At 32.2% G+C, this 14,810-nt stretch overlaps 1 protein-coding gene across 16 annotated transcripts in view; it reads right to left on the minus strand.

Annotated features, from left to right (window-relative positions):
* Rg (A kinase anchor protein rugose) overlaps positions 1 to 14,810 on the minus strand; it is a 333,149-nt gene that overhangs the window by 114,214 nt on the left and 204,125 nt on the right. For 15 of the 16 annotated variants that reach the window (XM_083096508.1, XM_083096514.1, XM_083096515.1 and 12 more), the window contains one exon: positions 8,216 to 8,320. In XM_083096508.1, coding sequence (XP_082952634.1) covers positions 8,216 to 8,320 — 105 coding nt within the window. Of the gene's footprint in view, positions 1 to 8,215; positions 8,321 to 11,740; positions 11,869 to 14,810 lie in introns of those variants that run through there. The other variant, XM_083096510.1, reaches the window with a different exon arrangement.

The raw sequence follows: 14,810 nt of genomic DNA on the forward strand, positions 1-14,810 counted from the left end.
TCAATTAATTGTGCCCGAACGGAATGAAACCGTACGATTAATTGACGCCGGTCGATTCGCTGCAATATAAGCCACGTCACGAGATTCGTCGGCATAAATTCTGGCGTGATCGCGACGCAAGTGTCACCATTATCGCGGCACTTGCCCCTAACCAGGATTAATATTCCGCCCGGGTTAATAACCCAAGGTATTCATACACGTGGGCGTACAAGCACGACACGTGTATACGGGAATGCGCATAAATGTGTCGTCGGCGTGTAATACGAGTGGGAAATGTAATTGTGTGACGCAGGGATGAAAATTATAACCACGAGAGAGAGAGAGAGAGAGAGAGAGAGAGAGAGAGAGAGAGAGAAAGTGCCATCCGATCACCAACATTTCGCAGCTTCCTGCGCTAGCGACACATCGTAAACCTCCGCGCCGCAAAATCGCGAATACTTTGCTCGACTTGATATATGATAATTAGACGACGTACACGCGCAGTCGAGTAGTATGATGGAACTCTTTGACTGGAGTGTCTAGTATCTATAATCTACATTTGAGAATTCGGATAACTAATTTAATGAGTTCTATATGTGTAAAGGCACACCTTTGTTAATCCCGTCGATGCTTCTTCTCTCATCGGATATAAACGTAGAATTCTATCTTTGGAAAGATGAAGCCTTTCCTTTAACTCTCGCGCAAATTTGCCTTTCTATGTAGATAATCGAAATATCTTTAAACTTAAAGCGAGAGAGTTCTATTACAAAAAGAAGATAACTAAAAGGAGAGCTCTCGCGTGAAAATGAAATGCTCTTGGAAACGGAATTTAAACACGCATAAATAGTTTTAAAATAATAGGTTTTAATTTTAAATATATAATAATATTTTATGATGCCTATCATATATGTAACATTATCCGAAAATAAGATTATAAAGAAATAAAAAATATATAAATATTATAAATGTCACAAATATTGGAAAACAATATCAAAACGATATGTATTTTACTGATATCAATCCAATAACTAATAATTCGACATATACTAGTGTGAAATGACTGTAAAACGATGCAGAGCAGTAATTTGATAAAATCGAATAATCAATCAAATAATTTGATAAAAACCAGGAAATTGCAGATATGCATTATTAAATTAGATATGCATAATGCTTCCTTTGAACTAGAATATCTCTGTAATGATACAATAATAATCGAACCTATTAACTGCGAACAATTAACTGCTTGATAATTTGTCATAGATGAAACTTGTGTAACCTATTCAATGGAGCATAATCTAACTCGAACAAATGCATCGTGACAAGACAAGGTATGCGATCTTTGCTACTTGATTGTGTTACAGTTCATTGCTAATCGCGCGCATTAATATTTGACATTTAATTTCACCGTTGATCTCCAACTCCACGCGTGTAGGTGGAAATTGCATCACGGAAATCGTCGGATCTCTCTCGCGAATAGCATGAATTATTCGCTGTAGATAGTTATGTACAATTTCCTGCGGTAATGATATACAATTAGTTGATCTCACTGTCATTGTGAATGCTTATAAATAAATTAAATGTAATAATCCACGAGTCTCCAAATGTCTATATAATAATGTCTGTATTTGGCATAAAATACGAGCAAATACTACCGATTTCAACTTTGCAGATGATATTTATCTGAAGCTTCACTTGAATTTTATATGCATAAGCTAAATAGAAACGCGAATATACAATATAACGCCAGATATAGATCGTATGCTCGAGAAATGTTTATTTTATATATAAGTACAATTAATAATTTTCTAATTTTATATATCTATCCAATATATATAGCAAATATTTTCTGCATGTTTATTAAAAAAAAACTAATTTATTATCAACTTTATTTATTAACTTGTATATAACATACAAACATTTCTCTCTCTCTCTCTCTCTCTCTCTCTCTCTCTCTCTCTCTCTGAAAAATTTTGCATTCTCTTGTACATAATAAAAATCTTTTCCCTTTTATATCTATTCGATAAATCAGCAAAAATTATTTACATTGATTCCTAAACATATGTGCACATTGGAGATTTTCTTTTCATGAAATATTGATAAATATTAATTTGTTAGCCGATCAGACATATTTTTTTGTAGGAAGAAAGAAATGATATATTCGGAGGAATTACAGTTTATATGCGTTTCCTGTAATATCTGGTCTCGTAATAACTCATCTCGCAATTTATGAAGATTGCAAATAGTTCTGCGATATCCATATGATTACTCTTAAATGCTATTAATAGTACGTAAACTAAATGGAATGCAGTATATAGGAACATGTAATGAAAGTTCACGGAGCCTGTCAATTGGAAATAATAGAGAAATAATAGGGAAATAATAGGAGAATAATAGCTCCAAATTTCTAAAGGCTACGTTATGCTTTAATAATCTTGTGTAATATTTAGTAGTTAATCAATCATTAATATATAATTTTTCATTAGATTTAATTTAATTATAAAAAACAATATAATTATTAAGATTTTATTGCAAAAAATATTTATGTATAAATTTTAAATAATTATAATTTTAAAAATATTAAAAATAAGAAAATATATAAGAAATAATTTTTGGCTCGTTTTTTTATCTCAAATTTAAGAAACGATGACGAAGTTTTGGATATTAGTACACGTGTTAAAAATACTTATAATGAAATGTCTCATCAAAGCAAAGGCTCATATTGTGTGGCATTGCTTAAAAATATTTTAATTTTTCCAATTTATGTAGAATTTCTTAAATATACATAATTTTTAAGCAGTTAATTGAGCTAAAAAACAATATTTTAACTTTATTTTCTATTATTTTAATATATACTAATTATTTATTAAAGTATTTCCCTCTTGAAGTATAGTACCGATTAACTATACATATATTATTGTAGAATATGTCATTGATTTTTTATGATATACGTAAAATATCGTATGTAGAGTGCAATGTTCACCAACAGTAATCCGGCTTTACATCTCATCAAAATAACAATGCGACATAATACCAGGATAAAATCGAGTTCACGAGCGTTTATGTTTCTCGTTACAAATCGCTGCATTTGAAAAACTGATATTCTCGTTTACGCCTGCTGCAAATTTATCACAAAAATTGCTAGATTATATTTTTATCCGCACATTATTCAGTAAAAATAAAAATCGCAAACAGTTCTTCGAACAAATAGATTGATAATAATAAAGCAAATTTTTTTTTTCTCGATTTTCATTAAATGTAAATTTAAAATATACAAATGGCCTATATATAATTATACTAAATATCTTTTACATATTCTTTATTCCCCCTAAATTTTCCAAAAAATAAATTGATAAAAAATAATTTTCTAAAAATGTTCATTTGTATATCTTATGCGTTCAGATATGATGGGGAAAAAAAGAGGGAAAATGCTATAAGTTTTATTACGGGTGAATAAACGATCGCGTTTTATTAAACAAGTAGATGATGACATATTACACAAAATTCGAATTACTGTATATTCAATCAATCCAAACAACAGTCAAAATGTGTCTTAACTTGCATTTTCTCGCTATTTCCTGGAATAACATTTGAGTGAAGATGTCTATATATCTAATCTTTCCCTCCAGATGATGTCTCATACATTTTAATTTATTTCTTCGCGGAAATATATATTTGAAATTGCTCTACGGCACTGAAAATTTAATTTGAGAGATTCTCTATTCTTTAGTATTGAAACTTGCATTCAATCTTATTCCATTCTTTAAAGAATGTTTCTGAAAGTGTAATCAAAATGATCGTGTAAGTTCGATAATCGTGCTATTTTTGCTTACTTCGTATTCTTGAAAATCTATTACTGCGTCACATTATTCCTAGAAATTCGCAATTCTCCATGAAATGAAAACTTTCAGGATATTAATTGAAAGAGAGAAGAGAGAATATATATAGTAAGCTCTTCATTTACAAAGCTCTCGGTCGATTTCTCAAAGTGACGTAAATACGAGTGCGTCGCAAATGGTACTTTCAAACTGCATTGTGTCTCTTTAACGCGGTCGTCGCTATGCTTGTCGGTTTCTGCAGAATATTCGTCTACTCGAAGATTCTAACAGAAAAGTACTAGAGATTTAGATAGAATACGCTTTCACGCGCGAGCATTACGTTGGTCCATTATGCTTGGCTTATATCTCAAGGAGATGGATGGCTCCAACAAACATACAGTAAAATATATAACGAGTTTCAAAACCAGCGATTCTAACAACAGATATTAGGAAAATAACGCGATGTTTTAATCATTTTACATCAAATAATGTTTGAATTATAAAAAAGAGAATAGAAAATCAAGAGATTTGTACGAATAAAAAAATTATGTAAATATAAATATATAACATTCATATATATGTTTTTCTTCTTTCCGATTAATTTGGAGCAAGCATTATTTAAACAAAATTTTACCTGCGTAAAGCCTAAATAAGCCTTCATTAAATTATGAAGCAATAGTTTTAAAGTAATAATCTGTATATACGCGCACATATGTATTTTCCTAGTCATTTATCGCGTATAAGAGAAGCTAGACGGAAGCAAGCTAACTTAGGGTCTCTATACGGTCGAGGATAGGCGACGTGGAAACTCCCTTAACAGCATTAACATTTCAGACTGCTCAAGCTAGACTCTATAGAGCTAGGCAGGAGCCGATCAGTAACAGATTATATCAACTGGTACCAATACAACCCCTATGATTATATGTATACCAGAAAGCACTATTAAAACGTCCCTTCAATTAATTTCACAAATGAATTTAATTTAACAAAGAAAATGTCAAGAGTTATAAATAAATAAATACATACATAAAATTTTTTAAATGTTTATAATTTACAATTAAAATTTGAAAATTTTATAAACATTTTACAAATTTATATAAAAAAAAAATATATAAAAGAAACGCGTCAAAAATAATGAAACACTCTGTATATAATAGATGAACTCAAGTTCTGCTGTGCTTGCCATCAACTGTACACCTTAACATTTACACGTGACAATCCTGTCACATTGAAATAAGCGTTTCTAGTGTCATACAAGGTACACATTAATTTTCATTTCAGCAACAGCTGTGTCAGATATGGTGGCTTACCAGCTTTCGCAGCATGACTAGAAATTTAGCTAAGCAAGCCTTTTTTGTCAGATATGTAATGAGCTCGCATAAATCTAATTTGAATTTGATTTTGCCATTTTGTTGCACGACAATCCGTCGTTCTTGTTGACACAAAAAGGACGAACGACCGCAGATGATCAGCGAAAGAACAGGATGTTCATAACTTTATCTATTCATCCATCTAGTTTAAATTTCTATTTACTTTCACGCCAAAAGTTTGCAGCAGAGGCTCAAGTGTCGTGTATGAGTTTGCGAAGAGCGACTAAAGCGTAAACGGATTTTCTTCCACCCGACATGGCGACTAAGGAACCGTTATTATTTACAAAAGTTCATCGTCCTTACTTTCCTTTCTCGCCAAGTCGTACATCGCTTTTAACGAAGCGGGACGTACACGAATTTCGAAGATACACAGCAGGTGGTGTATTTTGCGGAAAGTCTTTTGCTTTAATCTTGGCAGCTGAAGCCACCCGAGGCCAATACGTTGTTTGTTCCAAATATAATGGGACAAGAGATAGTCATATACAGATGTGTTTGTATCAAACGTAAAATATACACGCATTAGTGGGGAAAAAACCAATTAAGATATTTTCCACAAGCTATGCGGTTACATATTTGTTTTTAATTAAGTACTTCGTTAGTAATATTTACTTTCTGTTAAAAATCAAGTTAAACAGAAACGCAGGATAAATTATATTATCGATAAATACGGAGCAACTGAACTCTAATATATTATCGATTAACAGAAATACATAATTATCGGATAGAAGAAAATACATCATTTTGTACAAAGAACTTGCATGACCAAGTTGCTGAAATGGACTGGGTGATTTATTTCTGTCAATAATATCTTGACAAATCACTTTTCTGGTCAGTTATTATATGTGTCAGTAGTCGACGTATGTCTACATCGATCAATATCGATTAGATTAAACCAGACTATTTTTCAATCGATATCGCGATAGTGCGAAATCGCGAGATCATATTTTTTCGTCACTGAACCGATGCCTTTCTGTATACTTCACGAACACGAAAAACAGAGGGTACGAATAATGCTCCAAAGCGACAACAAATCTCATGCTCCGTGATCGAAAAAAAATTTTATACCCGAGGAAAATTTGCCACATAATGGATTCCGATTCTTTTGTATGTCAAGATTGTACGAATCCTAACACGGTATGCTCTTTTTTATCATCAAATAAAGAACGAGAGAGAGAGAGAGAGAGAGAGAGAGAGAAAGGCGAAGAGAAAAGAATCAGAAATTCATATATGTGTTCTTTTACTTTACGGTTTTCCTTTTACTTTACGGTTTTCCTTCCCGGTACGTTATCATGTCAACATTACAATTTCAATGTAAAAAAAATATCATATGCTTTTTTGCATAGTTTTAATTATCGTGATTTTATTTAACGCATTTATTGCGTACGTGAGACGCATGGTATTGATCGGTTCGTTCGTTAAGGACAATTTGCACTCAACAGCAGAATTTCTCTGCTGCAATATAAGAAAATAGCCAAAGTAGTAAGTTCCGCGATAGTGACAGACAAGACGTTGATTGCGCTGAACGTAGATATTTGAATAATCACGTATGTATTAAACACTTACGCGCGAATTGAACAATTCTCATCAAATGCATATATTTTAATCGATCATTTCTAAATTAAGATTTAATTACACGCCAACTATTGCACAATGTAAACCGTGATCCGCGATTACTTGTAAAATATATCGACTAATAAAAAGATTAAATGACTCGAATGATGCGAGGTATAAGGAATCTTACAAATTAATATAAAAAAATTGAAGTCTTTCTTTATATTGCAAAAAACGTTAATACAGGAAGAGAAATGAGTAGTTTGAGACTTCAACGCAATGTAATTCTACTCGGTGATATCCGAGAAAGATCTTAGCAATCACTTTTCTATCTTCTATCTTCGTGTGTGCTGTACTCTTGAGAAGTGCTCTATAAAAAACGCGTTATGTACACACATACGCACACATATGTGTCTTTATATATATATATATATATATATATATATATATATATATATATATACAGGGTGACCCATTTTAACTTAGGCAGCCAAATAACTCGAAAAATAAGCAAGATAGAGAAAAATGTTTTAGACAAAAGTTGTATGGTTTCGAGGGGGCCATAAGATGGTATCATTGGTTTGACCTTGAAGAGTCATTTGAAGGTCACGTGAAGGTCACTTCAATTTTTTTAAATGGAATACCCTATATATTTTTGTACATTCTTGTAGCTTATTTCGAGAGCTTTCCAAAACACTATAATTAAGTACCTTTCCGTTAAGTACTTTTTGAGTTATGATGCTTGAAATAATTTCTTAATTTTACATAAACCGTAAAATATCTTGTAAAATATTCATTTTTCGATTATCTTACCTTAATACTTTTATGTACAAAATAATGAGAGGAATCAATTGGTGTAAAGAAAACACATAGTTGTTTTTAAGAAAAAATATGGAATTGTTAATTGCAAATTACATATTTTTTCTTCGAAACAACTATGTGTTTTCTTTACACCAATTGATTCCTCTCATTATTTTGTACATAAAACTATTAAGGTAAGGTAATCGAAAAATGAATATTTTACAAGATATTTTACGGTTTATGTAAAATTAAGAAATTATTTCAAGCCTCATAACTCAAAAAGTACTTAACGAAAATGTACTTAATTATAGTGTTTTGGAAAGCTCTCGAGATGAGCTACAAGAATGTACAAAAATATATAGGATGTTCCATTTAAAAAAATTGAAGTGACCTTCACGTGACCTTCAAATGACTCTTCAAGGTCAAACCAATGATACCATCTTATGGCCCCCTCGAAACCATACAACTTTTGTCTAAAACATTTTTCTCTATCTTGCTTATTTTTCGAGTTATTTGGCTGCCTAAGTTAAAATGGGTCACCCTGTATATACAATAGGTTTTCAATTTCAATTACTGATATTACGATATTGACAAGTACTCGCTAACACGTACTCTCCACCGCATTCCTCTTGGGTTTACGTCAGATATTTTCCGCACGTAATTAATTCGACCTAGTTTAACGTCACGATGTTCACTTACCTGGAGATTGGGCGGGCAATGATCGAGAAGCTCCAGCATGTGCCTGATGTTTTGCGCGTCCTGAATCACGAAATTCAGCTCCATGTCGAATTCACCGCCCACGAGCTGCACATTAAAATATAAAACGTGTTAAAAAAGTGACAATTGTAAACCATAGTCATGACTCGTACAATGTTTTATATGTAATAATGCTGACAAGCAAGGTTTATTCTAACTAAATATATGTTATTGGCTTTTGTGTGTTTAACTATATCAGATAGTCATAAATAATAACTCTGCAAATCCAGAGTTTGCGAGAGAAATGTATATATCGTATTTAATCACGGAAATGTTACTAACTGAAAGACCCGTTCGATACCCGGATGTACGTCAAACGAGTGGTTACGTAACGTTATTCCGTTATATCAAAATTCTGTAAGCCATGCGCAGCATGAAACAAATAATACTGTTTTGACAAACAACCACCGATTATCTCGTGACAGTATTGTTATTAATATTAATTGGTAGAGCATACCTTTCTCAACCAGAATACTATATCGCTCTTGTGTATACAATTTCTCGGTTCATTAAATATATTTAATTTGTCCAATGTTAAAAACAGTATTCAATTTATACGATACGCTTAAAACTAATAAATATTAACGTTTCATAGTACATGCATAAACAAACGAAAATTTACATTGGAAATTCTACATATTGCATATTTTTAAAAACATTACAATATTATACGTTGTGCACGAAGAGTTAATGTTAAAGGAATAAAGCTGCTTTTGTTTTGCGTTTTTTCTCACTGTAAATATTTTACAGTATCATATATGCACGCAATTTGCACGGACGATTCGACAAAATACAGACAGAAATTATTTGACGCAGTTTTAAGCATATTTGAATTGACTGTGTAGCGTAATAACGTGTTTTTTATCTAAGATGTGTTTTTACACTACACAGACAAAACATTTTGGGTATGAAGAGTTTACGGGCTATGTCCGTTTGCGGTTATTCTTCTTGCTGAGACGATTTATATATAGCCGGACCGGAAATGCTGCCTCCGCGGAGAGAGCGTAATTTCCGGAGAAGTATCTCGCGCTCATCCTCGGCATCTCTCCACCCCTTCGTTCTCTTTGCTCCCCTGCTTCGTCTTCTTCCAGACGTACGTACTGATATCGATCATGAATTTCTTAAACGGCCATATCTGTGTCTGCGGAAGGGTCATGACCAATTTTTACGAGCGTCGATCGCTCGTAAAAATTCATAACTTACACAGTAAGGTCTGTAAAATTGATTGTGCCGGCAATTGAAACGAAGCTCATCCCGATTCAACAGCATTCATCAAATTCGGTACCGGAGATCTCAGTTTCCGAGAGCAGTTGTTAAAATTATAAAGTTGAAGTTGAATCCCGACTAGCATTACGCGAAGAGAGAGTGTATCGACTTCGTAACATTCCGAAAGAATACTCCTAAAACTATTCTTCTGTGAAGCACATGAGACTAGAAGCGCACTTTCCGTACAAAGGAATTTTACTCTTTTATGAAACTTGTAACTGATACTATGATTAGCGCCGATGTAAACTAGCTTTGAGAAAACAGAATCATTATATAGAAACGCGTTCGATAGCAGCTCGGACTATCTTGCTTTTCCCTAGCGCTTTTACTACGATGGCAAAAGCTCATGTTGCGCGTAATAATATGACAAAGTTCGTCACTCAATCTCATAACTCTCGAAACTAAAAGCCCCGGCAGTTTCAACAAACATTTCACCGTGTTTAACTCGACGCCGTAGATAATCTCTGCAAGAGAATGATTTGATGATAACTGATTAGAATGCTGCTATAATTTTGTGCACAAACAGATATATTGGATTAAAATGGTATAAAGTGAAGCAACATTTTCATACAGTCGTTTGACACGCTTTCAACTATTTATAACGTTTATAATTACATTTTTTCGTACGCGATGCATCAAGTAAGTATAACTTCCGCGTCTGGGGGCAATTTAATTTAATTCTTCTACATTTTACGTATATGTTGCTAGCTATTTTATCCATCAAATATTAAAACTGTTAAAAATAAAGTGTTACTTAATCATGCGTTTTAATAGTGGAAAAATATTTCGCGAGCAATTTATGAATTAAAAGCATCTTTTTTTGGAGTAAAAAATATTTATTATGTTATGTAATTGGAGTAGTAAAAATTGACAAGAAGAGGAGAGATTTATGCATCGATTCATGAATATTAATATTGCACGCTTATCATTGTACGGGAAAACTGGGATAGGAAATAACATGATTTGCGTAGTTCAAAGTTTATATTATCACGTAACGACCGTTGCCGGAAATCGTTCATCCCCAGAGGCAAATAACTCTCTGAGCAATAGAAAAGAGAAGAAAAGGGGTGGAGTACCATTATTGCCGATGGAGGGGTTACGACACCGCCAAAGCGATTTCTCGGATGACCCGTATCACTTGCGCGGATCTTAACAGCCCGTGTGCCGAGAATCGAAAGGATAATCGAGGGAGCGTTTAAAAAACATTTCCTGTGTAAAAAGAGATCGATCTGCAATTCTCTGTCGTCGTATCATCATTGAGTCCCTTTCTCAGAAAAAGCAATTTCGCATAGGTACCTATTTTACTATGTCCCTTCGTTGTTCAAGCACTAGAATTTAATGACTTTAACGCGACAAACTTATCCAAATATGAAATAATTTAACATTATTTTAACTATTTTTTTTAACTATTTTTTCTAAGTTCTTTTTATGTAATTCATGTCACTAGCATACTTGTCGAATGTAGCAAAAAAATTTCTTTCATTTTTATTTTGCAATGCATGAACGGTTATGCAAAGTACATAATGCGCTCGTTTGAAACACGATACCGCTTGCTACTAGACTGAAATGATGCTATAGATACGCACGACCGAGAGAACGGACGAACGAAAAGGGAGCCTCAACTGGTGAATTAAGGTCGACTGGCAGAGCTGACCGCTAATTAGATACCACTCGCTTTTACACCTGCATATCCTTCTGACAAAAACAGCTGTGCAAAGCAGAGCGTACACTTAACTTGCGTTTCGCCGAGATCCATTAAGCAAAATTGCGAACTTACAAAGCTAGATGTATCAAATTGTTTTAAATTGGTAATGATATATTTAATAAGTCTTCTTTTCTACTGCTATGCACTAAAAGACATACATATTAAAATCTTTTTCTATGAATCAAATATTTCACATGTATCTTGTATACGATTCAACACAGAGATAATTGTCATTATTTCCACTCGATTAATTAATTTCATTCAATTTAGTGTTCTACTGTTGAAATTTAATAACTCAGCTTGTAGCTCTTTTATAGATTGCTGGCAAAATTTATTTCATTATATTATGTAACTCAACAATTTTTTATACAAAGCGGCATAGCTGTAAATAAATTTTACCGAAAATTGATTTGTCAGTTCTGCATGAGTCGATATTCGTACGAAGTATGGTAAATGGAAGTTCGTGCTGTTTGTGTAGAAAATCTTTATTGAGTTACCTTAGAAACGCGACAAATCTTGTTTGTGAAATTTAAGATGCCTTCCATTTCCTCTGAAAGTGTATTTTCCTTGGCTCTATATTTGTACATGGTATTGGCCTTAATTCATTGTTGTAACTTAAAACAAAAGCCTTATAATGAAAATAGAATATGATATTCTTTTTGCTTTAAAATTATTTGCTATAAAATATGATACTTTAGAATTAGTATAAACATATATAAATTTTTTTTATAAATGTATTATATATGCATGAAAAATAAAACAATAAAAACACGATTTAATTTAATAACTAATATGTATAGATTATTTACCAAGTACTTTGCGTTTTGAAATGTATTATAAGTCACGTCTATGCAACGTCTATGCTCACGTATATCATCTCGCGGGAGATCTGAGGGTCACGACCGTTATATCATTTCTGCCAGAGTAAGCAAGTACGCCTGGCGGATCAATGAGCATGCATCTACTTCGGGATGTCATTAATCTACATCGAGATCTGCATTTCAATCGGCAGATGATACGGTCCACTATTCCGTGTGTTCCGGTGAGACTTCCGTGAGATCTCCATTGGTAATATTTACATATCGGTGTAAGGGGTTTACGGTTACGCGTTCTGAAATGTCGACTCTGTGACAAGTCACCGCTGGGAAACATAACTCTGACAATATGAGTGTTGCATTTGAATTTGTAATATCGCGTGCGACGACGCACATATGACATACACGTTGCATATACATGTCGAAATAATCTCAGTCATGCTAACTGCAATATAACAGCGAGAAACTCCGCGATTTATTTTTTATTTAAAGTTGCAGATGCAGTCGCGAAAAATCATGTGGCACAAAACCTACCTTTATGTTCTTTTCTATCAATATTGGAGTAACATATTCGAATAATTTTTTTTATTTTATCGCTTCTCGTTCTTCATCATTCAATATTATTGCAAACCAATTCTCGACAGTTTGTTATTCCATCAAAGTGAGAAATCGAGAATTGAAGCTGTGGAATATATATTGCGTATATATATCACACTCGAATCATCAGACTATATATAGATGTTATTTTCTTCGCGGTTCGTGGCCATTCGATTTACCATGGGGGATTTCTCTTTTGAAGCTATAGGCCAGAAGTTATTTCAATAGGGCAAACTGTATCCCGGAGAATTTTGGGCCACGTGCCTATTGCCGCTTATCTTATCTTGCTATTTTACGAGTTCTGACGTCATTCGATTATAACGTAGGGAGACGAGAATTTTAATATTTTTCTCCCTCTGTTGAGAAATCAGAAACTTTGCTGCTCCTTCTTAAACATTTCGCCGCGTTATGATTCATTTCCACTTCAAGAAATATAAACCATAAGTCTCGTCAAATTTAGATAGTAATACAAATTTATGTAGATGTTAAATAATAAAAAAGAGAAATATTTCATAATAAATTTTGAACTCGTTGAATATAATGTATAATGTACCTATATCAAATATTTGTAGAATAAACTTTTTATATTATATTGTAGTTTAATCAAACATTTTTAAATTTTCAAACATTTTTGCGTAAATATACACTTATAATTTTTGTTTTACGTTTTAAAATTAGAATATCTGTGAATGTCTGTGAATAAAATATATAGAAAACTGAATATTTGCATTTATCTATAACACTGGCCTTTCCATTTTTGAGAATTTTTTCATTTTTTAATTAAAATAAAATTTTTATATATTTTTTATATTTTTTTCAAGAAACCTTTTTAGTTTCGTCTTTTCAAGGAAGTTTTTTTATCTTTTTTCAAGGAAGTCACGCCAAATGAATTATGTAACTAACTTTTCTCCACAGTCAGCTCTTTTCTTTACGTTTGTGTACTACTTCCGTTTGGTCTTTATATTTAAGTTGCGTTGCTTTTAATTATACTGCCCCATGTCGGATGATTTTAGATTCACAAGTATTGTTCTTCTCTTAGCGAGTTATATTATTGACGGTCAATCATCAATGAATCGTCAATGCTATATTCAGTCTTTGTAGCTTTATGCACAAATACGAAAAAGAAAAATGTAAATAATAACTCAAAAATCTAAGTTGTACACAAATGGCTAAGGCCATTTATCGATAGCTAACCTTCAGCTGTTATCTTAAACTCTTATAAAATATATCTTTATCCAATTGTATTCTACTTGTCAGTGAACATATTCTATTTCCATTGACAATGGAAGAAACTTCATATTCAGAAACGCAAAATTTTTAGTGCGGAAATCTATTGTTAAATAACGCCCAGTAAAAATTCTATACTATATATTTTGTTAGATAGCTTTTCTTCTCAAAGAGATGTCCGTTACACATCAATGCTTGTGAAAATCGAGTTTCACAGACCTGTGTGAACCTGGCACCCGACTTTTACAAAATTAATTTTTTTTTATGGAAAATGATAGCATTTTGTTTGTAGTTGTTTGTAGTAACGTTAATTTCGTTTGTAGTTCAATGGATTAAAAAAAATAAACAAAAAATCTAAAATAAAAAATAAAAAATTAAATAAGTTAAAAGAAAAATTAAATAGAAAAATAAAGACAGAACGAAAAAGTAAATAAAAAGGAATAAAATAAAAACAAAAACAAAAAAGTAAATAATAAAAAACAAGAATTTAACAAATATTTAATAATAAAAAATGTAAGATTAAAAAAGTTTGAAATAACATTATATCTATTTGTAAGTACTAATAATTAATAATTAACTTCAAATTAATATTAAATATTACATTTAAAAATTTATACATGAGGGAAGTAATAATATTATTATTTCAATTTATTCATATTTGAATTTACTCTTTCCACATATAATTTATTATTATTAATTCCACATTTTACAAGAGCAGTCGGGAGAGACGCCGCGCTAGATTTAAAACATACACACATACATGCATACACTCATGTACACATACGGAACACACTTACAAGAGGAGTATCAGGTAGTGCGATCACCAATTTTGACGAACTTTAAATATGTTTTAGAGCTTTAACGCGGCATCTCCCGACTGCTCTTGTAAAATGTGGAACTAATAATAATAAATTATATGTGGAAAGAG

Source organism: Camponotus vicinus, unplaced genomic scaffold, assembly GCF_025532165.1.
Source record: "Camponotus vicinus isolate PSW18456_S1 unplaced genomic scaffold, iyCamVici1.0 SCAF_4, whole genome shotgun sequence".
Lineage (NCBI taxonomy): Eukaryota > Metazoa > Arthropoda > Insecta > Hymenoptera > Formicidae > Camponotus > Camponotus vicinus.